The sequence below is a fragment of the Malassezia vespertilionis genome, chromosome 2 (genome assembly GCF_029542925.1).
Source record: "Malassezia vespertilionis chromosome 2, complete sequence".
Classification (NCBI taxonomy): Eukaryota; Fungi; Basidiomycota; class Malasseziomycetes; order Malasseziales; family Malasseziaceae; genus Malassezia; species Malassezia vespertilionis.
Window position 1 is genome coordinate 120332 of NC_079248.1, and position 25759 is coordinate 146090.

The 25759-nt window shown below is 59.7% G+C and overlaps 11 protein-coding genes across 11 annotated transcripts; 7 read left to right on the forward strand and 4 right to left on the reverse strand.

The window, feature by feature from the left end:
* Positions 1-69: 69 nt before the first annotated feature.
* On the forward strand, positions 70-1107 carry mrpl3 (54S ribosomal protein L3 mitochondrial; the record flags this gene model as incomplete). The annotated part of the gene is made up of 1 exon (XM_056205710.1): positions 70-1107. One exon carries the CDS (start codon positions 70-72, stop codon positions 1105-1107), a length of 1038 nt encoding a protein of 345 aa, XP_056061685.1.
* Positions 1108-1193: 86 nt separating this feature from the next.
* Positions 1194-3122, reverse strand: MVES1_000855 (uncharacterized protein; the record flags this gene model as incomplete). Its single annotated transcript, XM_056205711.1, has 1 exon — positions 1194-3122. One exon carries the CDS (start codon positions 3120-3122, stop codon positions 1194-1196), a length of 1929 nt encoding a protein of 642 aa, XP_056061686.1.
* A 93-nt stretch (positions 3123-3215) lies between these two features.
* Positions 3216-3770, reverse strand: MVES1_000856 (uncharacterized protein; the record flags this gene model as incomplete). The annotated part of the gene is made up of 4 exons (XM_056205712.1): positions 3216-3302; positions 3329-3438; positions 3465-3673; positions 3700-3770. 4 exons carry the CDS (start codon positions 3768-3770, stop codon positions 3216-3218), a joined length of 477 nt encoding a protein of 158 aa, XP_056061687.1.
* A 57-nt stretch (positions 3771-3827) lies between these two features.
* Positions 3828-5645, forward strand: NHX1 (monovalent cation:H+ antiporter, CPA1 (nhx1); the record flags this gene model as incomplete). The annotated part of the gene is made up of 1 exon (XM_056205713.1): positions 3828-5645. One exon carries the CDS (start codon positions 3828-3830, stop codon positions 5643-5645), a length of 1818 nt encoding a protein of 605 aa, XP_056061688.1.
* Positions 5646-5663: 18 nt separating this feature from the next.
* ssr2 (SWI/SNF and RSC complex subunit Ssr2) lies at positions 5664-8669 on the reverse strand (the record flags this gene model as incomplete). Its single annotated transcript, XM_056205714.1, has 1 exon — positions 5664-8669. The coding sequence occupies one exon, from the start codon at positions 8667-8669 to the stop codon at positions 5664-5666; it is 3006 nt and encodes a 1001-aa protein (XP_056061689.1).
* Positions 8670-9591: 922 nt separating this feature from the next.
* Positions 9592-14610, forward strand: MVES1_000859 (uncharacterized protein; the record flags this gene model as incomplete). Its single annotated transcript, XM_056205715.1, has 1 exon — positions 9592-14610. One exon carries the CDS (start codon positions 9592-9594, stop codon positions 14608-14610), a length of 5019 nt encoding a protein of 1672 aa, XP_056061690.1.
* Positions 14611-14942: 332 nt separating this feature from the next.
* On the forward strand, positions 14943-17177 carry MVES1_000860 (uncharacterized protein; the record flags this gene model as incomplete). Its single annotated transcript, XM_056205716.1, has 1 exon — positions 14943-17177. One exon carries the CDS (start codon positions 14943-14945, stop codon positions 17175-17177), a length of 2235 nt encoding a protein of 744 aa, XP_056061691.1.
* Positions 17178-17378: 201 nt separating this feature from the next.
* MVES1_000861 (uncharacterized protein) lies at positions 17379-18521 on the forward strand (the record flags this gene model as incomplete). The annotated part of the gene is made up of 1 exon (XM_056205717.1): positions 17379-18521. The coding sequence occupies one exon, from the start codon at positions 17379-17381 to the stop codon at positions 18519-18521; it is 1143 nt and encodes a 380-aa protein (XP_056061692.1).
* A 27-nt stretch (positions 18522-18548) lies between these two features.
* MVES1_000862 (uncharacterized protein) lies at positions 18549-20744 on the forward strand (the record flags this gene model as incomplete). The annotated part of the gene is made up of 1 exon (XM_056205718.1): positions 18549-20744. One exon carries the CDS (start codon positions 18549-18551, stop codon positions 20742-20744), a length of 2196 nt encoding a protein of 731 aa, XP_056061693.1.
* Positions 20745-21291: 547 nt separating this feature from the next.
* Positions 21292-24204, forward strand: SYF1 (pre-mRNA-splicing factor syf1; the record flags this gene model as incomplete). Its single annotated transcript, XM_056205719.1, has 1 exon — positions 21292-24204. One exon carries the CDS (start codon positions 21292-21294, stop codon positions 24202-24204), a length of 2913 nt encoding a protein of 970 aa, XP_056061694.1.
* A 6-nt stretch (positions 24205-24210) lies between these two features.
* On the reverse strand, positions 24211-25563 carry MVES1_000864 (ubiquitinyl hydrolase 1; the record flags this gene model as incomplete). The annotated part of the gene is made up of 1 exon (XM_056205720.1): positions 24211-25563. One exon carries the CDS (start codon positions 25561-25563, stop codon positions 24211-24213), a length of 1353 nt encoding a protein of 450 aa, XP_056061695.1.
* Between the last annotated feature and the right edge of the window lie 196 nt (positions 25564-25759).

Below are 25759 nucleotides of genomic sequence, written 5' to 3' on the forward strand. Positions count from 1 at the left end.
TGCATTGTGCGGCGTACCTTTGCGACGGCAAAGGCGAGCAGAAATGGTGCAGACACACATTTGTCTGCGATGGCACGGACATACCCGAAAATTTGGGCATCGTTGCGCGACCAGGCCCCCTCTGCCATTGCTGCGCTCGGCGCGCGCTTCCATTTATTCCCCAACTCTCTCAGCATGGAAGAGCGCGCGAGCAGAGAGGCGCTTGTGCGCATAGCATGCACGCACCCGAGTGTTGTGTCTGTGCAGCGACAAGTAGCAGACTTGTCGCTCTCGGTCGACGAGCGCAGCGAAGTGCCGCAGCTCTCGGAAGTGATTGCACACAATGCAGCGCTTGCGACGATGGGCAACGCGCTCCTTGGCCTTGTGGCCGCTGAGTACTTTCACTTGAAGTACCCACACCTGCCCACGCGCCTGCTAAAAGCGTTTGTGAGTGCCTATGTAGGCCCCAGCACTCTTGCAGACGTCGGCGCCGACCTTGGCATTCTTGCGCAGGGTGTGCAGCGCTGGGATCGCACGGGAGCGTCGGTCATTGCACACGAAATAAAAGGCGCACGCGCGCCGAAAAGGATGCCGTTGCTGAGCAAGGATGTCGCGGCGCAGTCGATGCGCGCAATGATTGCTGTCCTTTTCCAGGAGCTTGGTATGGCGGCGATGCGCACCTTTGTGCACAGCTATTTCTTTTCGCGCCGTATGGACCTTGCGAGTTTGATCAAGTTCAGAGATCCGAAACGCGTGCTCTCCGCGACATGTAAAAAATACAGCAAACCGCTGCCCGAAAGCCGCATCATTGCAGAAACGGGGCGTTTGAGCATCAGCCCCGTGTTTGTCGTCGGCGTGTGGAGTGGAAAGGTGAAGCTTGGCGAGGGGTCGGGCAGCAGCATCCGCATGGCCGAGTTCCGCGCCGCGGAGAATGCACTGCGCCGCTTGTACCTTGCCGAGAAGCCCGACAATGCGTTTCAGCTGCCGTCCAGCACGCTGGATGCTGCTTTTTGCGGCACCACGCCTCTTCCCCATTCCTTGCAGCTCTCTGCACAAACCAACGCTCCAAATGCATTTAGTCCGCAGCCGTTAGGCCATGCCGAGGTGCTGCATGAGTCGCGCGGGTGACATAGAGGCCGTGTGCCAACAAAAAAGGGTCCTGGCCCATTTTCTAGGTACTTCATACCATGATTTCTGTATTCACTACCGGGTATCTATGTGCGCAACAATGCGTCCACAACGTGCGCCACACGCAATTGTCGCAAATCTGTATACGTCTGCCCCGTTCCAACAAAGAAAATGGGCAGACCCGTAGCGTACGCAGACGTCAGCGCTGTGCCGACCTTGTCGTCGACCGTGTCCCATTTTGTCAACAGGCATCCATCCAGGCCGTGTGGATTCGATACCCCGCTGTAGTCTTTGAGCGCACGGTTGAATTTAGTAAGCTGATCGACTGCCTCGTTGCCGACGAGCGCCTCGCCGACAAACAGGACCTTGTCAGGCTGATTGACGGCAATGAGCTTTGCGAGGGCGCGCATCAGCGGCTCATTGTCCTGCATGCGCCCGGCGGTATCGATGAGAACCACGTCAAATTTTTGCGTACGCGCATACGCCAGCGCATCCTTGGCGATGCCAGCGGCGTCTTTTCCGTACCCACGCTCGTACAGCTCCAAGATGGCGTCGCCAGATGTTGGCATCCCATCCTTGACACGGGATCCGTCAATTTCGAGCTGGCCCAAGTTGCGCACATGCGTACGCAGTTGCTCGACGGCGCCGCTGCGGAATGTATCGCACGCTGCAATCAAAACGCGGTAGCGGTTCTGCAGGAGCCAGAAGCATACCTTGGCAAGATTTGTCGATTTCCCCACGCCATTTACGCCGACAAAGCTGATTGTGTAGGGGTTGAGGGCGGGACTGACAGCGGCGCCTTTTCCCGCGCGTGCAGCGCCGGGATTGGTACCAAGCAGCTCGTCGCGGCGGCGCTTCTTGCTTGCAATGTCAAGCAAAATGTCGGTGCTTGTGCTGGGCGTCAAGATGCGTGTAATCGAGTCTTCCATCGACTTGCGCACTTCTGCTTTAATGCTGCCGAAGTTGCCGACGCGCTTTCCATACAGGCGGCGCTTGACGCCGTCGCAGATCATCTCTGCGACCTCGTTGGCCACGTTCTTGGACTGTAACTGGAGCTGCATCGTCTGCAAGACCGGCTCGAGATCCGCTTGCGTGATGGCGTCTTTTGCACCTGTAAGACGTCCAAGCGAAAATGTGCCGGATTTGGCATTGAGCAGCTTGCCAAAGATGCCAGCGTGGCTTTCGTCCTCGGCTGGCAGCGTGTCTGGCGCATCGTCTGCAAGTTCGTACATCCCGTCTTCGCGCGTGTGTCCAAGCTTGGTTTCGTCGATGAGCTCGTGCAGACCAGGCCCTTGTGCGTCATCGACCGAGCCGCTGTAGTCTAACGCCGCGACTGTGTCGGGATCGGCCGTGGCGCTGGCGCCCCACTTACGCCGCTCCTTGCCGCCTTTCTTGGCAGAGTCGGGCATGGGCGTGGGTGTAGGCTCTTTCGTGGGTGTGGTCTTGTTTTTTTTGGCTTTCGGCGCAATGCGTCGGCCGCCTGGGCCACTCGCCGCTTTACCGCGCAGTGCTTCGATGCCGCGCGTTGGCGTCTGCGTGGAAAAGTCATTTTCCTCTTGTACGAGTTCGTGCACGTTCACGCGCGGCTCGACAGAATGCCGTCGATCATTGTTCTCCGCGTTGCGCAGCATTTTGACAAACTCTGCGTCCCATGCCTTGAGGCTGTTGGCATACGCCTCAAGCGTTGGCTTCGATGTGGTTGCTGTCGGCAGTGTGCGCAGCAATTCGCCGTAGCGCACGGTAAATGCATCCTGGACTGTTTCCAAAAAATCTTCGATGTAGCCGAGCTGTAGAATGCGTTGGTAGGCAACGATAAACGTAAGATCCAGTGCATTGTTGAACGACCAGCGAATGGTATATCCCTCCATATCCATGCGGCGCGTCGCGGTGCGCTCCTCTAGGAATGCCGTACGCACGACTTTGTTTACGATGGTATGCTTCGACACTGAATCGGTGAATTGTTTCGACCAGAGCGTAACTCCGGTTCTGGAAAGAACGACGAACAAATCGAGCATTACGGAAGCGCGACGGCAACCTCCACTAGGGTGCGTGGGGTGCTGGCAAAAAAAACGGCGTAGAGGACGGGGTATGTATGTACTATAGCGCGCTCAGGCGCCGGGCGTATCCATAGACAAAACAATCTCTGTGAGCTGTGGATCGTTCCACCACGGCTCTTTGCTCTTCATAGCGAGATGCTGTTGTGAGAAAACAGTGCACATACAAGGATCACGCCTTTCAGCAGCGCACACTGCTGCTCGGCAGCGTCTGGCTTTTTTGCTTGGGCATCTTGTCGTGCAGCATGCACGACTGAAATGGTATCGTCCCGCGTACCTGGGATAAGTGCCACTAGAACGTACGCTCGATCTCGTTCGCAACAGTTGCCTCCTGCTCCTGAACAGACTGTAGCGCGTGCTGCGTCTCGAGAATCTGTAAAGCCAGCGCATCGCGCTTGCGCAGAAGAGCACGAATACCGCGCACAGCGTGCTCTGCATCGCCGCCCTCTTCCACGCTTGCGCCATCGTCCGATGCTTGCAAGCTTTGCACTACGGCAAACGAGCTCTCGACCCTTCCATAAGCATAGGTTGTACGTACGATGCAAGCATTGCACCGCGCACAGCACACGCTTGTTCCAGCGCATGCAACGCTCTGCGCTGCTCCTCCATGTTTGCAGACAACAACGTGGCAAGGTTGCGCCGCTACCTCCACACGCCCGACAAACGATGAGCGGAGCGGAAGCAGGCGTGTCTGCACAGCTTCCCTCGCTCGATGCCGAAGAAAACGAGCGGTTTTCGTCGCTCGCGCTGTTTCTTGTACTCTTTCTACTGATCGGCAGCTTTCTAACGAGTTACTACCTGCGAGTCCGGCGCATCACTGCGGTGCACGAAACGATTGTCGGTCTTTTTGCCGGCATGTTTGTTGGAATTGTGCTGAGGATTGGCCCGCTGCGTCCCGTGCGTGAGATGCTTGGGTTTAGCAATGTTATTATGATGAATGTATTGCTACCGCCCATCATTCTAGCGAGCGGGTACCACCTGCGTCAGGCCAAGTTCTTCCGCAACTTTGGCACGATCCTATCGTTTGCACTGGCCGGCACATTTATCAGCGCTGTTGTGATTGGCGTGATTGTCTGGATTGGTTCCTTCTTGCACATTGAGCGCGCGCGCTTGTCTCTACTTGACTGTCTCATTTTTGGCAGCACACTCAGCGCCACGGATCCCGTGACGATTTTGGCGATTTTCACTTCGTACAAAGTCGATCCGCAGCTCTACAGCATCATATTTGGCGAGAGCATTTTGAATGATGCAGTGTCGATTGTCATGTTTGAAACGCTTCTGCATTTACGGAACCAGACCATCACGCTCTGGTCCATCTTTTACGGATTCGGTTTCTTTGCGCTCGTGTTCTCTTTTAGTGTGATGCTCGGCGTCGTATTTGGTCTTGCATGCTCGCTCACGCTGAAGCACTCGCACCTCGGCTCCTATCCCGAGTTGGAGAGCTGTATCGTGATCCTTATCGCGTACTCGAGCTACTTTTTCAGCAACGCGGTGCAAATGAGCGGGATTGTCTCGCTCCTGTTTTGCGGCATTACCCTAAAGCACTACGCTCACGGCAACATGTCTTTCCACACGCAGCGCACAACCAAGGCCATCTTCCAGACGCTCGCCAGTCTCTCGGAAAACTTTATCTTTATCTACTTGGGCCTCAGCCTGTTTACCGGCGCGAAGCACGAATACATGCCGATGCTTATCATCTTTACGCTCGTGGCGGTTGTTGTGTCGCGATACTGCGCCGTGTTTCCCATTGCCTATTTGCTCAATCGGTTTGCCCAATTTCGTGCGCGGCGCCGGCAGCGCGGCGCCGGTGCAGGCGTGCCGGTAGCAGCATACGAACTTTCGCACGAGTACCAATTGATGCTCTTTTGGGCGGGCCTGCGCGGTGCCGTAGGCTTTGCGCTCAGTGCAGGCATCCAGGGCGAGAATGCAAGCATGCTGCAGACCACGGTGCTGGTCACCGTCGTCCTGACCGTGATTGTGTTTGGCGGTACCACCGCTCAAATGCTCGACATTCTCCACATCCAAACCGGCGTTGATGACGACGAAGACGATGTGTCTGCGGCAGGCGACGAAGAAGCGCCCGATACCCAGCCGTGGATGTACAATGATGTGCGACCGCCGGCCATTTTTCCCGCAGATGATCGGTACCGCGATATGTCCACCGAGTTGTCGGTGCGGCAAGCAGACGAGAACGAAGTGCTGCCCGACGCTGCTGGCCCCGTTGCGTTTGATGCGTCGGTCGAGCTGGCTGACGACGACGCCAGCACCGAGTCGCGTTCTGTGCGCATGCTCGACACGGCCAATTTGATCTTTAAAGACGGCGAGTGGTTCCAACGCATCGACGAACGCTACTTGCTCCCCATGTTTAGCAACACGGTCGCGAATCGCAAGCGCGAGCAGCGAAAAGAGGCGCGCCGTGCCGTTTCCCACGAGCAAGAGCCAAACACACCGCGATCGAGCTCGCCGAAAGATAAAGCCCATTAGTTATTGTATATCGCTACGCTAGTTTATCCGGCCGATGGCGCCATGGTGCGGAGCAGTCTCGGCGGGACCCTGTCGTACTACAGGACCTTGCTGGGGAAGCCCTTGAGCAGCGCTGCTCACCTGGGCGACCTCGTCGGGGCGCACCTCTTTGGGTGCCTCGTTTGCTTTGCGCAGCAACTCATGCACCGCCGCAAGCTGGCGCTGGACGGCCAATCGGTCAGCATAAAGCTGCTTGCGACCAGCCTCGATGGTGCGGCACTCTGACTCGAGCAGCGACTCGAGCTCTTCAAACTGCGTCATTTTCAGCTCCATCTTCTTCATTTGCGCCTCGATCACTTGCTGCACGAGGCGCTGGCACTCGCGTTCCTCGTAGCTTGCAAGCACGTATGCCTTTGCTGCTGCGGCGCCCAGTGCAATCGATGCAGCTCGTTCCACAGCGCTGTGCGGCACCGCTTCCGCTTCCGCCTCCTTGGCCTTGTCTGCGTCGCTGGCGAGGTCCTCCGCGCCTTCGTGCTCTTTGGTGTCTTCGATGTAGTTTTCCTCGGCGCTTGCCTCGGTATGCATTGGCTCCGGGACTTGTGGCGCACCCGCCGCAGCATCGATGCGCTTCTTCACCCCGTCGGTGAGCTCGCCCAGTGCGCTCTGCGCCGCTGCCGCTGCCACGGCAGGGCTCACTGCACTGGCGAGCAACGACACGACACTCATCACGGGGTTATCTGCCTGTGCAAACGGCACCAGCGGCGTTCCTTTTTCGCCCGACGCGGGATCGGTCGGTGCAAACTGAAGGCCGCCGAGGGCAGACTGCGGCATGGCACCGTCCAAGAATTTGTCCTGGATAGGCAGCTGGATAAATTTCGTGATGCACTGCTCCCTGCTTCGTGTCCCGACATGAGACGCGACCATAGTCCAGTCTTCTTCGTACATTTCAATGCCTTCCAAAAGGCGGAGCGTCTCTTGGTCGGACCAGTCGTCCTCAGTCAGGCCCGAGACGCCGCCGGGCTGCTTAAACGCAGGCTCATCGAGTCGCACAAAATCGCCCGAGTACATCGAGGTGGGAAAGCGGCCTTCCAAGTAGCACGGGGGACAAAGCGCAAAGTCTTTGACACGCGCACTTTGATAGCGTACACTGGTACAGTCTACCGCGCAGGTATCGCAGGCGTACTGCGGCTTTTTATCCGAGCCTTGCTCGAGCTCCTTGTTCGCCTGTGCGGCAAGAGAGTTGGCGTCGGCAAAGTCCACTGTTTTGGACCCTTTTAGGGAAGATTGAAACACGGAGCGGCGCAGCTCGAGCGACAAAGTCTCGCCTGTGCGCTCCTGCTTGACCTCCTGCGTGGTAGGCACAGCGTCCTGCTTGATGCTCGGATTCAGCGGCGCCAATCCGCGGGGCGTGTCTACCAGCACGCGGAAATGGCCCGTAAAAGGCGGTCCTAGCGCGGCGGGGCGCGTTTCTGGGTCGATTTGGTAGTTGATCAATCCCCACTGTTCCAGAAACGCGTGCACACGCATAATGGCACACACATCGCCGGCCAAGTTGCGGCGGCAGGCAGTGAAAGTAAGGTATTCGGAGGGGTTCATCCTGTACGTGTTGACCATAAAGTCGCGATAGTCCTTGTACACCGACGGTGTTTTGCTTCTGTTCTTGTTGTTGAAGAATTCGTGAAGGGAGCGGCGCTCGATGGGGTTGATAGTCGACATGTCAAACCAGGTAGAGTACGAAGGGATAACAACCTCTTGTGTTTGCTCCGAGAGGTATTTGCGCGCCGTCTGTGCGGCTTCGTCGGCGTCAAGAGTCTCGGGGATGCTCGTGGGCGGAGCAGGGGTGGAAATTGCATCCTCTGTCGCTGCAGTGCGTACAGGCTGCGATGCATCGGCGTGTGCAGAGGGGAGAGGACTTGACTCGGCGGGCAAGTTGCCCAGCGTGCTGCCTGGCACCGGCTCGCTCTCGTACTTTTTTCCGGGAATAGGCTGGGAGCCAGAGAGATCGACGGGCGTGGCGTTGGATGGCTTTGCACTGACAAGCAGCTTAATACGCTTGTTCGCCGCGTCATCGCTGATTGTCTCTGGGAGGCTGTGTTTCCGCGCGCGACGCGTGTCGTCGACGGTGTCTGCTGCGGACGCCTGCTCAGCATCAGCGGCGTTCTCCTCGTCCTGGTCGTAGTCCTCTTCATTCATGACCTCGTTGTACAGTTGCGCGTCACGCAGCCAACGCGCGCTGATCTGCCAGGCGCTCGTGCGCTGCGGCGGTGCGGGCTCTGGCAAAGAAAAGTCCTTGTCGGGGAGCCACGTATCGTACGAGTCGGGGCGGTACCAAACATGAATGAGAACACGCTTGTCGTTGTGTGCCACGACGCGAAAGTATTCCGACTCGGGGGGCTTCTCGGTCGCGGTGAGGTCTGGAAGCGTTTCGGAGGACGGTTTGAGGATATGTGTCGCGTTCGCATGGTCATCGGCCCAGTGCCAACCGAGAATGTCGATGATACTGCGCAAGTGTGCAATTTCCGCCTCGGTCATTTCGCGAGAAACGGCGATGCGTGGTATGGAAAGCTTGCCTTCCCGTGCCAGCCTCGTGCGCACGCTGGCAATCATGTCGACGTACAGTCCGCGTTTTGCAGCATCCTCCATATCCCACGACGCCTCGCCGCGCTCTGCCAGAAATTCGAAGCACGCTTGGAGGAGTGCGTAGAGCGGCGCTTTTGTATCAAGCGGTGCAAAGTTTGTGTGCGAGGGGTGCGTGAGCAGCAGCGACTGCGGGAGACGCACTGGGTGCTCGTGGCCTTTGTCGCGCGCGCTGGGATGAGCAGGGCGTGCGGCGCCAAAGCCCAGCACATTTTCTTGAAAATAGCCCACGTCGTACACAAATTGCGCCAGCTGTTTGGCGGTGAGAGGCCCATCCTTGGTCGGCGCAGAAAGCGATTTTGCTTCCATACCTGCAACAAGCGGCTGGACTAGCGGCTGTAGTCGATCAAACACATGTTCATCGTGCAAGAGCCCCTTGTCTGGAAGCCCGTTCACGTTGAGGCTCATCGTCGCAGCAGCCAAAGCGAAGCCATCGCGCGCGTTGTCGCACGCGGACGAGCGCGTTTCGGCCGAATCACGTGGGCTGTCGGCCCGGCACGCTTCTTCCCTCTCGCAGACATGGCCGGCAACGCAAAAGGCTGGTTTAGACCCATGCATGGGTTCGCGCCGCACCCACCTGCGCTGCGGCACCGCGTAGTATCGCAGATGCTTGGCGGTATGATGTGGTTTTGGATCTTGTACCGAATGAAGGAGGACGGACCTGTTTTGCTGGTATGTAGGGTCGAAAGTTTCTGACAGCAGGGTTGGCGTCATCCGTGGGACCACCACGGCGAGCATGGCGAAGGGCACTAGCGATGTGGGCGAAAGCAGTGCGATGCATGGTTGGCGTGCGATGCATGGTTGGCGTGCGATGCATGGTTGGCGTGCGTAGGCATACATATGCAGGCAAGTGCTGCATGCGTCGAGCGCCACAGCGTGTGCGCGTGTACGCGTGTGACTGCGTGAGCATGGCACAAAGACGACCGTCGATGTTGCCAATTGCCGGCAGGTGTCCTTATTTTCGTAGCTTGTACATCACTTGGATACCGAAAACATGTGCGCTTGCGGTTTGGCCGTGCGAACGTGGGCGCACAGACCGTTTGCCTAGTAAAGTCTTGCCTCTACTGATCCCTATTCCATATACACCGCTTTCCAACACGGCAAACCCTTTCCGCGCCGCACAATGGCCGCGCTGCCCATCACAAACACGCAGCGCTGACCAATCTCGACAAAGCGCCGCGCGCACTGCATCGAACGCCGCCGACCTCCACATGCTGTCCGTGCAGTGTGTCGTGCCACGGTCCACTATGCCATCTCTTTCGCATCACAATGTAAGAAAGTCACATTATATAAAGCGGCCCGCCGCACAACCCCCCCTCCCCCAACCGAGATGACATACCGTATAAGCGGCCCACTCGGCAACGACGACAATGCTCAGTTTACACCACCGCGCGTGCTAAGGACACGCACCTCGGAGCTCTCCCGCGCCTTGGAGTCGCAGCGCAAGTCTGGCCCGCGCACAGCTTCAGAATCGCTTGCGCGCATGACCAGCCATCGCGCCCCTGCGCGCAGCAGCGTCGACCTCGGGGTGCAATCGCCCAGCATCCAGTCCACGCCGAGCACGCAAAAGCAGTCGGCGTTTTTCGGGCGCCTCGCGAGCCGCCTGGGCCGCCCCCAGCCGTCCCTCGAAGTCCAATCCGCCATGTGTGGCTTTTTGAAGAAGAGCACGGGTGTGATGAGTCTTGCGTGGTGGAGCGATGCGCTTCCCACAGCCAAAAACGCCCAGCGTGCAGAGCCTGGGCGCGGCTGGCGCCCGTTCAAGGTGTTTCTCTCCGACGGCAAGCTTTACTTTTTCAAAGTGCCCACAGCCATGATCCCCGAGGTGCGCAACACCTTCCTCATCCGCGCGTCGGTCTGGACGACGCCCGGCCAGGAGGAAGAGCCGCTCGCGGAGAATGCGTCGGAGCCAGACTCGCCGTCGCTCGTCGAGCAGACGTCGGCGCTGAGCGTGACGGACACCAGTGCCCAAGGCGATGCGCGCGATGCACCGCCTACCACAGAATGGGAAAGCCCGATCAAGCACCCCGACCTGCGCCTCGTCGAGAATCCCCCCAAGCGCTGGGTAGCGCGCATCCGTCACGGCACGCCGCACGCCCTCGCCCACGAGCTTGTCTTTGGCACGCAGCACACGATGGAGCAAAACCCCGCGCGCGACGCAGCACCAGACGAAGACACGAGCGAAACCACCTTTCTGCACATGGTGTTTTACTCGCTCGGCACCTCTGCCGTGCCGTGGCACACCTTCTTGCAGCTCCTCCGCGCGCAGCTGCAGCTGGCGAGCAAGCTGCGCCTGCTGCACACCGAGCTCGGCTGTGTGCACAGAGTACGCGTCTTTCTCGACCTCATGCTCTGGAAGCGCCCCCTCCTCGAGTCTGGCCACGAGCCGCACGTGTTTGAGGCGCTCGAGCACCTTGCGTCCGACATTGCGCACGTCGAGCCCGACGCCTACGTGCCCATCCTGCGCCAGATCCGCACGTGGCGCGATGCATGCGCGGCTGGCGATGCGTGTGCGCCGACCAACTGGCTCGTGCACGTCGGCCATCCCGACGCGCGCGTCCTGCACCGCATGGATCTGCAAGACCTGCACACGACATGGAGCGCCGCCGAGCTCCTGCGCTGCGAGCCGCTCGAGATCGCGCAGCAAATCCAGTGTTTTCACGCGGATCGCCTCACGGCCTTTTTCAACGCGCCCGTGACGGCCTACCGCCTCTCGAGCACGGTGTCCGAGTCCCTGTTGCGCTCGTTTCGCTTCGACGCTTCGCGCCCGCATTGGCTCACCCATGTAATTCTGCGCCAGCTGCTCGTGGACGAGGCGCCGGAGCGACAGTCGGGCGCGGATGCGTCGCCTGCAGGCCGCGCCGCCATCTTCCAGCGCTGGGCGGCGATCGCCGTGTGCCTCTACGAGCTGCATGACTTTGCGGGATGGGCCGCTGTCTCTGCCGTGCTCTGCTCGCGCCCCGTCGCGGCCATGGAAAGCATGTGGCGCGTGATGCCGAGCGCGACGCGCGAGCAAGTCGCGCAGTACGCCGAGCACCTCGAAGCACTCGGCTGGCTCGAAGGCGCCATATCCCTCGTCACCCCAAAGTTTTCCGCAAGCGACGCGGCACAGTCGAGCGCGATTCCGTTCATGGGCAATGCAGGCCTGTTGCATGCCGCGCATCCCAATCCCCTCGTCCACGATCGGCGTCACAAAACCAAGGTCGTGCGTATTGCCCAGCAAGAGCCCGAGTTTAATCGCGTGCGTGCGCTCGCGCAGCACCTAACGAGCGTTTATGCCGCGGGCACAGCGGCGCCCGCTGCCGTGCCCGTGGCCGAGTACCAATGCCTCTTCCAGCGTCTCACGCAGCACGAATATCCGCTGCACACGAGCATCAGCGACTATATGGGCAGCGCGATGGCCACAGAGCACGCCGCGCCCGACATTGGCGCCCAAGCCGACCACCAGCAGCACTGGTCGGCGAAGGCGAATGCGGACGCTGGCCTCGCGATTGTCGCGCCCACGCCGTTCCCCACGCTTCTTCCTGGCCAGCCGAGTCTGCGCGCATTGCCTTCGCTGCCGCTGGGCGTGTGTACCATGCCGCGTGCATTTGCCTCTGTGCAGCTCTGGAGCGTGCGCAACGACACGGCCAAGGACATTTGGATGGGCAATGCACTCGCTTTCCGCCCGATTGCTATTCCCAAGAATGCGAGCGTCCGCGGTGCGCCCAGCGCCGTCGCCGCTGTCGACCAGTTCCGCGTGGAAGTGCGTGCAGGAACGGTGGAGCACCTAATCGATCTCCTCGTGCTCGGCGCCTCGCCGTTTGTAGTGCGCCAGCCCGTGAGCAGCGACGCGGCCGAGTACCGCTTCCTCCATCTGGCCCTCGAGCAGGTGGCCTACCGCGACGCTTTTCTCCTCTGCCATGCACAGTGGGTGAGCAGCGCAGTGCTTTTTGATGCGCTCAAGCTCCGCTGGGATGCCGCCGAGGAGGCGAGCCGGGAGCTGGCCTTTTACACGCGTACACACGTGCCCAACCAGCTGCCTTCGTGGAAACCTGTGCCCGATGCGGCGTATGCACAAGAGCCCGTGCACTGGGACACTGTCAAGCGTATCCGCCTCGGCGTCCTGCACGTCCTGCAGCGCTGGATGGAGCTGCACTACAGCAAGTGGATTACCGACCTTGTCCTCTTTGAGACGGTCCACACCTTCCTCAAGAGCGCCCAGGCCGCTTCGAGCGCGCCTGCCATGCCCGCTGTTGCCACGGCCATCGATGGCGCGCTTGCGAAGCTGCCGAGCCTTGTGCGGGAAACGAGTGCGTCGTACGGCGCCGACGTGCAGGTGTTTGAGGCGCTGCACCCCCAAGAAACGACGCCGCGCCTGTTTGACTGGGCATCGCAAGGCGCCGAGGAGCTTGTATCCTACCTCGAGTCCATCCTTGCGCCGAGCTTTGCGGCGCTCACCGAGCACGACCTCGCCACGACCGCCAGGGCGCTATCCACCATCGACGGTGCCGACTGGATCAAGGAGGCGCACGCGCTCGGCGCCGACAGCCCCAGTGCGTTTTTCGAGCTGCTCGCTTCGATTGCGTCCCCGGGCGGAGAGCGGCTCTTTGCCACGCTTCCCGCCGCCGTGCGCGAGCTGTGCGAAATACACACGACGATTGCGGCGTGGATCGAAGCGCAGCTGTGCGAGCCGCGCATCGGCTTGGAGCGCCGTGCGACGCGGATCGGCATTGTGCTCGACGCCGCACTCATCAGCCGCACACGCATGGCGTGTGCGATGCAGCGCCAGCAAGCGGATGGCAGCGGCGTGCGCGACCAGTTGCCAGCCTCGTTTGTCGAGTGCGTCTGTACACGCGCGCTCACAAGCAAGCAGAGCCAAGCGCACCTCGCCGCGTGGGACCAGGTGACGACGTATCGAAGTGCGGCTTCGTGGGACACGCTGCTCACGTGTCCCTATCCTGGCGTCGTGGCCATGACGGCCACGATCACGCCCGACATTGGCTGGTGCCTGCAGTGGCTATGCCACACGATGCTTACGATGCCCATTGCGTACGACGACGAGGCGCTTCTTCTTCACTTTGCGCGCTACTGGACTGTGATGGAGATAGTCCGCGACACGCTCCAGCAGCAGTGCGCGGAGGCAAAGAGTGTGCGCGCGCGCTCTGTCGCCCGCGTCCGATACCGCTGGCTGCGCGAGTCGCTTGCCAAGGCAGTATGGAAGGAGCAAACGGTCCAGGAAGACGCCGCGCTCGAGTCCACCTTTCGCAGCACCAACAACACACTCTTCTTCCAGTCCCTCAATGCCACGCGCGAGCAAAAGGTGCAGGAGCTGCACACGCTTGCGACCAAGCAGTTGATGGCCCCAGCTTCGCTCGCCGTGCCCACCAAACACATGCTGAGCCCTGCCTCGGTCCACAGCGCGCTGCTGGACATGTCGGACGATGGGCAAACGGCAGAAGAGCAGGTGCGCGACGCGCTTCTTGCTGCGGTGCCCATGAACAAGGCCGCGACTGTGTTTAGCTGCAGCGGTGCCGCGCTGAGTGTGTGGCCCTATGCGCGGCATCCTTTTGTCTTTCAGCTCGTGCTCCCCAACGGCACAAAGTGCGTGCTCAAAGTGCCGAACTATGACGAGTTCTGCCAGTGGATCGCACAGCTCCAAAGCCTGCCCAATGTGCGTATGGAGGCGTTTGACGCGGGCGAGTACGCGGCGAATGTATCGGAGCACATTGGGCGCACAAACGCCAAGGTGCTCTTCAAAGTCTCTTTACGCGATCTGCACGCGCGTGAAGGAGGCCACGCAGTGCCGTACGCCATGGAGCGCGTCTTGAAGGAAGTTGAAACGCGCGGCCTGCACGAGAATGGCATTTACCGCATCTCGGGCGTGCGCACCGCCGTCGACGCGCTCCAGACTGCACTGGACTCGGAGCGGCGCAACACGTTTCCGATTCATCGCGCGGATGTGCATGCACTTGCGAGTGTAGTAAAGCTATGGCTACGTGAGCTCCCTGATCCACTCGTGCCCTACGCGTTTTACCAGCGCCTGATTGACACTGAGCAGCTGGAGAACCAGGAGCTGCGCGTGGGTGCAATGCGCCGTCTTATTCGCGTGTTTCCAAAGAGCCATTACCTTGCTTTGGAGCGCATCATGCAGCACCTCGCCACCGTTGCGCGCGCCTCCAAAGTCAATCTCATGGCGCCGCACAATATCGGGCTTGTGTTTGGATCGACCGTGTTTCGGCCGCCGCCCGCAGCAGGCAGCGTTTCCGAAGCGTTCCACAACTTGGGCAAAGCTGCTCACCTCGTCAAGATTATGGTCGTGATGCACCGGCACATTTTTCAAACGAGTGCCTCGGACGCGCCCGCCACGTAGATCGGTAGACTGGATTTGCGTCACGCGCCGCGCCGCCGCGTGTGGCGCACCTCCACATATGCAGGAGATGTTGGTTGGGCAAACTCCATCTTGGCATGTACGGTAGACACTACACGCCGCAATGTATAAAGGGCGCACAAGGTAGTGCGCACTGCACCCTTCTTCCTGGTCCAGACTTGCTACCACAGGCGTAGCCTGCATATTTACACGTTTAGCGACCTGGTGTCTGCTATCCCTCCTCATTCTTACGCTGCGCGTATTTTCATTCCCCATTCTTTGTCCGCTGGCCGGATTTTTTTTGCGCTGCACTGCCACCCTCCTCGATTTTCACCATGCAAGTGCTTACCTCTCCTCTTGATTTCGCTTCCGTGGCCAAGTCCCTGTCGCTGTCCGCGGCAAATTACAAGCCCGTTCCCGTGATTCCCCACAATACTTCCCACAGCGTCAAGGGCAGCCGTGTCTCGCAGTCCCAGGGGGGCGCCGAGTACCTCGATCCCGAAAAGTACGGCTATCCTTCTGTTCTCAGCATTCCCCCTACGCAGGGCCGCGTCGCAAAGAAGACGAGCGGCGGCGAAACGGTGGGGAATGGGTGCGAGGTCCTTGATGAGTACACGCCCAAGGAGAGCATACAAGTCTCGTTTCCCAGCTATAACCAGACGCGCGCCAATTTGATGCGCTACCGAAAGCAAGTGGGTGTCAATGGCGGCTCCTGGTTCGTTCTTGAAGACTGGATGGCTGGCTCCATGTTTGACTGTGCCGTGGACAAGAAGTCGGCAGAGATGGACGTGTTGAATGGATACGGCACGTCGAAAACTGGGCTCCAGAGTGCACGCGCGCGTATGGAGAAGCACTGGGATACATGGATTGACGAGAGCGACTTTAGGCTCATGAAGACGGCGGGTATCAACACGATTCGCATCCCTATTGGCTACTGGCTGGGCGGGTCCCAATTCACTGCTAATAGCGACTTTGCTTCCTACGGCGACGTGTATGCAAACGGCATAAAGTACCTGAACCGTGCGATCAAGTGGGCCGACGAGCACGATATTGGAGTCTTGATCGATCTCCACGGCGCGTACGGCTCGCAAAACGCACAGTCGCACGCTGGCGTGAACCGAAACGTTGGTTTCTTCAACAACCACAACGAGAAGCTCACCGCCGACTTTTTGATGTGGCTCACGAAAGAGTATGCGGGCGTGACGAACGTGGTAGGCATCGAACTCTTGAACGAGCCGCAGAACAATGACAGGCTCTGGACGTTTTACAGCAACACGATGGACAAGATGCGCAAGGTGAACAAGTACGCAAAAGATTTGCCCTTGTACTTTCACGACGCGTTTAGTCCAAAGCAGGGTGCGCAGTTTGCTTCAAAGCGCGACGACTTTGTGGTGCAGGACACCCACAGTTACTTTGTCTTTACGCCCCAGGACCAGAAGATGAGTGCCAAGAAGCACACCTCGGAGATCCAGGGGCCGCTGGCGCAGTCGATGAAGCAGCAGTCGAGCACGGCCCGCGGCAATATGGTCGTCGGCGAATGGTCCTGTGCACTCAATCCGCAGTCTCTTGACGGAGTAAAGCATAAACAGAGCGCCACGGCCAAGTACTGCCAGGCCCAGGTCGACACCTACCACGAGGCTACTGCCGGTACCATGTTTTGGAGCTGGACGATGGAGAACTGCAAACAGAATGCCGGCTGGTGTTTCAAGGCTGCGCTTCCTGATTATATGGACAATGAATACAATGCTTGGGGTTTCAACAACCAGGTCACGAACAAGATGATCAATATGATGATGCAGGATCTCTCGTCAACCAAGCTGCCGCAGTCATACTCCACGGTGCGTGGGAACGCTGGCATTGAGAGCAAGTCGCAGTGCGGTGCCTCGGCAGGCACGTCGGGTAAGGCAAGCTCGTCGGGCAAGGCAAGCGCGTCGGGCAAGGCAAGCTCGTCGGGCAAGGCAAGCGCGTCGGGCAAGGCAAGCGCGTCGGGCAAGGCAAGCGCGTCGGATAGCTCGGACGATACGGCTGGCGCGTCTGGTGCACGCAACGCACAAGTCAAGAAGGTCGAGACGGTCTCTAGCAGCCCCAAGCATGGCCACTCCTCAAAGCATGGCCACGCAAAGCATTCGCCCCACGCAAAGCATTCGTCCCACGCAAAGCATTCGTCCCACGCAAAGCATTCGTCCCACGCAAAGCACTCGTCCCACGCAAAGCACTCGAGCTCCAGTGCCCACTCTACGCACCACCACAAGCGTGACGAGTTTGTTGGCGGTGGTTTTGCTGCTCGTGCTGCACACCTTGCTCGGCGCCGTGTAGCTTCGAAGCAAAATGCCCGTGACCTCGGCTATGCGGACGGCTTTGTCACTGCCAAGTCATTTGCCCAGCTCTTGGGACTCTCTCGTGTTGGTTTCAATCAGCAGTATATATCGGACACATTGAGTGTGTACCAGGACGCAAAAGTGCTGTCCTCTGGCTCCTCGAGCGACTACCGCAAACAATTCCGTCGTGGATTGAATGCAGTGGAGAAAGAGATTACCAACGACGCAAGCAAAGCAACAAGCTCGAACTAAGTCTCTTCTCCATCCCAGTTCAGTTGCCTTGCGACCTCCTCGTTGTGTCCGGCCTGATATACCCTGATGGACTAGCTTTCATAGACGGTGCACAGATAGACACCCCAACCGACCATGTGGAGCAAGCCCTGTGGAATGCGCATACACACCTTCATTCGCGCGCGCGGCGCGCTTTCCCTGTGCCTGTGCGCTTCACGCACGATGGACGTGTCCGCCGGCCTGGATACGTCGCACTCTAGCATACGCTCGACTCCCAGTACGCGGCGAGCGCGGAGAAGTGCACAGCACGAGGCGGAAATTCGGCGCCTGCTTGCTAATGCATGCAGGAAAGACGAGGCATGGGAGGCTCGAAGCCCACCCAGTCCCGATACGACGTCGCCCTTCGGCGAGAACTCGTACAACTCGCCGTCCATTGCGGCGCGCTCTTTCCGCAGTGCGCGCGCGCCGATGCCGCATACGCATGCACAGCATTCCCAGCACACACCAGCACCCGACTTTGGCGATGAGTATACGCGAAAATTTGACCGGCGTATGCACGCTTTGTCTTTGCGGCCCACGCATGGGGAAGAGGGCGGTGTAGCACCGTCGCGCTCGCCCAGCACACCCATGCATTCTCGTCGCACGGTGTACCCTGGTAGTGCGCCGCGCGCCCTTCGCCATGGCACGCCACGAGTTGATCGAAACGAAGATGCGCCCCATCTGGGAAACTTGGAGCTTGCATTGCAGCAGTTCCACCAGTGCGCGCCGAGGATACCCAATGCCCAAGCGCTTGTCACGCCCGCCCTGTGCACGCAAATGGACTGTGCCGTGAACGCGGCCCAAGCGGTGAACCGCGGACTGCGCCACGCCATTTCGACATCGCTCGAGACGCGCATGTCATTTGCGCTACGCCCAGGCTACGATGCTATGGACCAGCTTGCAGCCGCGTTTGACTCCGCACTGGGCAGTGTACTCCGCGATAGCGACGACCAAATCCGGTGCCTGACAGACACGCTGATCGTCATCACCGGCGAGGAGCGCCAGCGCCAGCGCCATGCCGGACGCGAGCCGCACAGCCCGAGACACTTGGTGCCAGCGAACCCTGCGCCCCGTGCGCCGTTCCGCAGCGCCAGCCGACCGCCCACAGGCCCGTGGCACGACCAACTCTTTGCGCAGTCGCCGCAGGACGCGCTTGCGCACAGCCAACCGACCTCGCCGTCCTTGGCGCCACTCCGACCCAGCGCGCTATTTTCGCCGCCCGTGTCTGGCACGCATTCCTGCTCGACGCCCGCCGCGTACGCCGGCGCACCTGCGTGCGTGCGCGAACGCTTCGACTCCCCATACCGTAGCCTGGACATAGACTAACAAATCGGGCTATCGGGTCTGCACGTTATGGTCGCCCACGACTTGTCCGACGCGGCGCTTGGCGGCAAGATTCGCACGCGCGGCCGCTACTTGTCCGACGCACATGGCCGCACGCTGCTGCTCCGCGGGATGAACGTGTCCGGCGTGAGCAAGCTTCCCACGAAGCCCGCCGAGACCAAAGCAACGTACAGCAGCCCCGAAACCGTTTCGTTTGTCGACCGGCCCTGCACGCTCCAAGAAGCGCCTGGCTATTTTGCGCGACTGCAAGCGTGGGGCATGCCGCTCGTGCGTCTGCTCGTGACATGGGAAGCGCTCTCGCCCCAAGGCCCGTGCCCGCAGTACCCCATTGCCGCAGAATATGTCGCTTACTTGGTGGAGCTGTTCAAGGTGATGGCCCAGTACAAGATAAAGTGTGTCGTGTGTGCACACCAGGATGTATGGAGCAGGCTGACGGGTGGGAGCGGAGCGCCTGGCTGGACATTACGTGCCGCAGGCCTCGATCCTGCGCAGCTGCAGACCACGGGCGCAGCGCTCGTCCCCGAATCGGGCACGGCGCCGCTGTCGAGCACGCCTCCCGCACACAAAGAGGAACCCACCGGCCCATTCAACTGGCCGTCTGGCTACCAGAAGCTGGCACCTGCGACGATGGCGACGCTGTTCTGGGGCGGCCGCATGTTTGCGCCTGGACTGCGCCTCTTGATCGACGGAGCGGAGCAAAATATCCAAGACGTCCTGCAGCACGCCTACATCGAGGCATATACCCAGCTCGCGGCGCATCTTGCGCCGTGCGAGGCGTTTGCAGGGATGGAGCTAATGAACGAACCGCACCGCGGCTTTATCAACCTCTACTCGTTCCATCGGTGGTGCTACGAGACGGATTTGCACATCGGGCACTACCCCTCTGCGCTCGAGAGCATGGCGCTAGGAGATGGGTACGCACAGGAGATACCATTCTATGTAAAGTCTTGGCCGTTCCCGTCGCGCGTTTCACATCGCACCCGAGTCGATCCGCGCGCGCGCGCGTGGATTGCGCGTGCGGAAAACGACCGATTCGTGAGCACGCGCAAGAGCGATGGGTGCATTTGGAGAGAGCATGGTGTGTGGGAGTGGGACGCAGGTATGCGCAAGCCTGTGGTCTTGCAGGCCGACTACTTCTCGGTAGACCCGCGGCCCAAGCACGGGCGGCGCAAGGTCGAGTGGTATTGCGATTTCTACGCGCCGTTTATTGCTGCGTTCCACGCGCGGATCCAGCAAGTGTGTTCGCACGGCCTGCTCCTTGTCGAGCCGATCCCAAACGAGTTTATGCCGCGCTGGGCGCCGGGAGCCGACGACACGCCGTGCCTTTCCACCGCCCAGCCCCCCAATCTTGTGTACGCGCCGCATTTCTACGACCTGAATGTGCTATTCTTCAAAGCGTACAACGGCATGAGCGTCAATGTACAGGGCCTGAGCCGCGGCATGTTCATCCTGTGTGCCGTCTACTTTGGCGCGCGGGGACTAGCGCGCAACTACTATTATCAGCTCTCGCAGCTCGTGCGCCGCGGCTACGAGCGCGTAGGCCAAGTGCCGGTCCTTATCGGCGAGGCTGGTGTTCCGTACGACGTGAACCAAGTCCTGCATACTCGGCCTGGCGACTACCGCGTCCAGAACACACTGCTCGATGCGCTCGTCTCTGGACTCGAGCGCAATCTGGTCTCTTTCACGCTGTGGAACTACAACCCCACGAACACGGTACAGCATGGCGACGGCTGGAACATGGAGGACTTTTCCGTGATCAATCTAGAGGCCGGCGCGGCCGACACAGCCAACAAGCGCCCCGCCGAGCCGCTCTATCGCGGTGGGCGCGCACTCAACGCGATCCTCAGGCCGTACGTTGCCAAGGTGGCTGGGATCCCCTGCAGTACCGCCTGGGACGCACGCAGACAAACGCTCACGTTCCAGTGGCGCAACGGCCCCAGCGGCAATGGGCCACGCGTCACGGAATGCTTCATCCCCGACTACCATTTCCGCAGCGAGCCTATCTGTGCAGCGCTGAGCGACGGCGCGTATCGGTATGTGGCCCACGAACAGACACTCTACATTGAGCACAGCAACGCGGCGCCGCACGCGCTGCACAAGATTGTGATACAGTGCGGAGCGCCGAAAAAGGCACACTACAGGGGTATATTCGCAGTTCTCATTCTATCCGTGGTCGTCGCAGGACTTGCGCTGCTCCTGCACTAAAAGTGCTCCTTGCCGAGATCCCATTCGCGTACCCGCGGCGCGGGCATCGGCCCAACGTCCGGCGACGTGGAGCGCCGCCCAGTGGCTCGAGGCCGCGCGGTGCGGCGCTCAAGTCCGCGCCCCGGCGTGTCTTTAGCGTCTGTACCATATTTATAGCCACGGAGACGATCGCTGTGCATACGCACCGCTTTGCGTGCTGACCCACGTCGCGCCTCGTGCGTCTCTTGTCGCTGGTTATGCGAGTCGGCGTTGCGGATCGTGGAAGCGAGAAATCGTTTGTTGGTGCGCCCAGGACGCAAATCAGGCGCTCTAAAAGCGGAAATACCCTGTTCGCGGTACGCTTTGTCCTTCTGGCGCGCCTCTTGCAAAATCATCTCGGCAATGTACTCCTCCAGCGCATCGTCAGGCACACTGGCTGGAATGCGCGCGTCCATCGAGCTCCAACCACGCGCGCTGCGCACAGGCGCGCTCGGCCGGCAAGCCCCGCAAGAAGTTTGTTCGGCCGATACCTGTTGGCCTACCGCGCAGCGTCGACGCAGCCCACGCCATGGCTGGAGCCAGTAAAACCCCTGCGGTGCTGGAGCTGGAGCGGATCCGCGCGCTATTTCCCTGTACATTTCCTGTGCCTGCGCCACATACACATCCCGACATTGTCCCAGCCGATGATGTCGCGCTCGAGCAGGAATTGCTGCGCAATGCAGACAGCATCCGGACGTGGCTTTCTTACATTACGCATGTGGAAGAAGCAAACTACCGCAAACGTCCGATTCCAGATACATGGCTCTCGTCTGCAGGTGTCGAGCTGCTAGGACTCTTTTCTGACGCAGCACAGCGGCTTGCACTGCAGCGCGTTGTCAGCATTTACGAGCGCGCACTGGCCCAGTTTCCCTACGCGTACCGACTTTGGTCGCGCTACCTGCGTGCCCGGGCGCGATTTGTTTTGGGCGAGCCCCAGGGGGGGGCACAAGCCGCCCGCGCACGCGCGCTGCACCAAAACGTGCTGGAGATGGGCCCATCGCTGCTCGATTCCAGAAAACAGGAGGAAGCGCAGACCCAGTGGGATGGCGGACTCGACGGAGTGCTTGGCTGGCAAGAATGGCGGAGCCTTGCAGCTGCGTACGAGCGTGCGCTCATGTGGCTGCCGGCCATGCCGCGGCTATGGCTTGACTACGTGCAGCTATTCGTGCACCCAAAATGCCCGCCCAGCTTGTCTCGCACGCACGCACGCCGTACATTCGACCGTGCTTTGCGCACGCTCCCTGGCTCGCTCCATCTGCGCATCTGGAAGGTGTACCTGCGCTGGGCCGAGCTGTGCGGCGGCGAGACGGCCCAGCGTGTCTGGCGCCGCTACCTGCAAGTCGACCCGAGCTTGTCCGAGCGGTACGTCGCCTTGCTCATCGAGCAGCCAGCCGCGCCGTACTATGCAGACGGTGCGTGTGCAAGTGTCGCGCCCTCTTCTTCGGACTATGTGCACGACGCGGACGCGGACAGCGAGGAAGAAACAGAGACGATGGACGCGCGGCAAGCAGCACGCGTCTTGGAAGCGGCCAGCGTGCTCCTGCGACTGGCACGCGCGGCGCTGCAAGGGACATACATGAGCCCCGACGGCAAAAGTGCGTTTCAGCTCTTTGTCGAATGGCTCGACATTGTCGACAGATTTCCCGAGCAAGTCGGACTCTCCCAAAAAGAGGAAGCCGCGCTCGGGGAGCAGCAAGATACCACACGCCTGCCCGTGCACCGCATTGTCCTGCAGGATGGGCTCGCTCGATTCCCCGATCAAGCCGGCCGACTCTGGACTGGGCTTGCGACGTACTATATCAAGCGCGGCGACCTCGACACCGCGCGCGATATTTTTGAGCAAGGCATAAAGCAAGTGCTCACCGTGCGTGACTTTACGCAAATCTTTGACGCGTATGCCGAGACGAGCGAAAATGTGATTAGTTTTCTCATGGAGGAGCTGGCGGAAGAAGACGACGAGGTGGCCGAACGCGAGGCCGAAGTCGATGCGCGCATGCAGGAGTTTGAGGCGCTCATGGAGCGCCGTCCTTTCTTGGTCAACGATGTCCTGCTCCGGCGCAACCCAGACGATGTGCAGGAGTGGGAAAAGCGCGTTTTTTTGTGGGGCGACAACGACGAGGAAATTGTGGCTACGTACAAAAATGCACTCGACACCATCAATCCGCGCAAAGCGACGCCCAACTTGCATTTGCTTTTTATTCACTTTGCTCTCTTTTACGAGCAAGGTGGTGCAAGATCGGAGCGCGCAGCGAGCGATCTTGTTGCTGCGCGCAAAATCTTTGAGCGCGCCGTCAAGGTCCCGCACAAGCGTGTGGAAGACTTGGCAGAGGTGTGGTGTGCGTGGGCCGAGATGGAAGTGCGGAACGGCAACTACAACGAGGCGCTCCGCGTACTGTCTCGCGCCACGAGTGCGCCAAGCACGCAAAACAAGCTCAAGTCCATCTCCTACTTTGACGACTCGCTCCCTGCACAAACGCGCGTGTTCAAAAGCCTGAAAGTATGGGGACTCTACACCGACCTACTCGAAGCGCTCGGCACTATCGACGCTGCAAAGCACGCCTTCGACCGCGTAATGGAGCTCAAGATTGCCAACGCCCAAACGATTATTAATTACGCGGCGTTCCTGGAAGAGCAGGGCTACTTTGAAGAGGCGTTTAAAGTGTACGAGCGCGGCGTAGAAGTGTTCTCTTATCCGGTTGCTTTTGAGCTGTGGAATGTGTATTTGAGCAAGTTTTGCAAGCGATACGGCGGCACACGTTTGGAGCGCACCCGCGATCTGTTTGAGCAGGCGCTCGAAAAGTGTCCGCCCAAGTTTGGCCGCCCTCTCTTTCTGCAGTACGGCATGTTTGAGGAAGAGCATGGACTGCTCCGCAAAGCGATGCGCATATACGAGCGCGCGACCAAGGAAATCGTGCCCAAAGACCGCTACGAAATGTACTTGTATTACATTGCCAAGGCAGCCGCACACTATGGTATTGTAGCGACACGCCCAATCTACGAAGCCGCGATGGAGGCCCTTCCCGATCGGCAGACGGTCCTTTTGGCGCTGCGCTTTGCCGCGATGGAGCGCAAGCTCGGCGAGACGGAACGTGCGCGCGCGATTTATTCCTACGCAAGCCAATTCTGCAGCCCCACGACCAGCACCGAGTTTTGGAACGTGTGGAATGCATTTGAGATCGAGACGGGCACCGAAGATACGTTCCGTGAGATGCTCCGGATCAAGCGGTCCGTCCAGGCGCAGTTTGCCTCGGAGCTTGGCTCGATGGTGTCGAGCGGCGCAGCTGCGCCCGCCATTGCGACGGATCCAATGGCGATGCTTGAAGCGCGTGCGTTAGAGTCCAAGCCCAGCGCTCCTGCATTTGTCTCGGCGACAAGTGTATCAAAGCCAGCACAGGACACTCGCAACACGGAGCAGGTAGGCGTAGACGAAGACCTTTTGTAGAGCACACTACAGCCTATGGTAGAACAAGAGGTACGCTTGGCCACTGCCCAGCTGCGCGCTTTTCTGTGGGTGCAATACTTCTTCCGTGGGTATAGGACTGACGTATGTGTCGTCAATATGGATCCAGCCAGATCCGTCCTGGCGCATCACTGCCACGGTATAGTGCCCCCCTGTCGCAAGACGCCCATGGTGGTATACAACGCCAAAGAGGGTGTATTGCAAATTTGTTTCGGTGGTGCGCAGCAGCGCAGACATCATTTCGGGTGCCATGTCCAGCGTGAGTGGGTACGCAATGTTTTTGCAGCTCTTTTGCACGCCGCCCACCTCGTCGTACACAAAACGTTTCAAGTGGAGAACAAGCACAGGCGGCAGCTGCTCCAGAAGCACATGCTTTGTTGCTTCCACAAACGCATTCCTGCCGGGCGACCACACGCCGCTGATCTCCTCTGGGACTGCGGTGTTGCGCAGTGCATCGCTGATGGCATGCACATGCGGCGGCTGAATATCGAGCGGCAATGTCCGGCACGGTTCAAGCACAACGCTTGTTTTTGAGCCGGGAATCGTCAGGATACTGCGCAGTTTACCGTCAAACATGCGTGTGATGGGCGACTCAGCGTCCAATGTCCCGCTCGTTCTTGTGAGGCTCGTCTTGCCTTTTTGTCCGACCTCAAGCCAGGTATCGCCATCGGGGCTCTGTGGCCGCTGCGCCTCGCGCGTCTCGCAAAGAGCATCGACGCCGCTGGCCGCAAGTGCAGGGCTTTGCACAGTAGCACGGCCCGTCTGGCGCTGCATCGCACGCTGGTATACCAAAAGCAACTCATCATGCAGTGTGCTAAGCACCATGGAAAAAAACTCCTCGGCATCTTCTTGGTGGCCAAGGTGCAAAAGGTCGAAGCGTTTGTGCAGGCGCATGGCGTCAAAGATGTAGTCGGGCAAAATAGGCGCAGTGTCGAGCTCCTGGGCAGAGGCGAGCGAGAGATCCGCTGGCGCTTCGGGAATGCCTCTCAGAAACCGAAAGATGGCTTCGAGAAGAGGCGTCGAGTTGCTCAAATCTTGCGGCACCTCTCTATGCAAACTCGTTAGGAAATGGTACAAGGGTCGTGTGTACACCAGCATCTGCAAAATCACGCTCGCAAAACACGAGTTGCCCTGGTTCACAAGACCTACGGGAGTCGTGACAATGGGGTGAAACTGTTTGTGTGCATCCGCGTACAGCTGCTCCAGCGAAAAGACTTGCTTCGCGGGCGGCGCTGCCCAAGTCGTGCGCTTTTCAGCAACGGGCGTTGCGCTGGGTGCGGGCGCCCTGGCCGGGGGGGCCCATGCTTTGGGCTTGCCCCATGCATTCTGCACCACGACCATCGAAGGCACACGAAACTCGATGGCGCGCTTTGCAGGAGGGGCGTTTTTGGTATACAAAGGGGTGAATTGGCTGGCGTGGGCGTACGCAGACGCGCTCAAAACGACTGGCGCGGTACGATCGCAAGATAGAGACAGTCCTGCTTCGCATACAACGCTGGCCGCAGCATGTTTCCCTATTGTAGCGCGATGGAAGCGC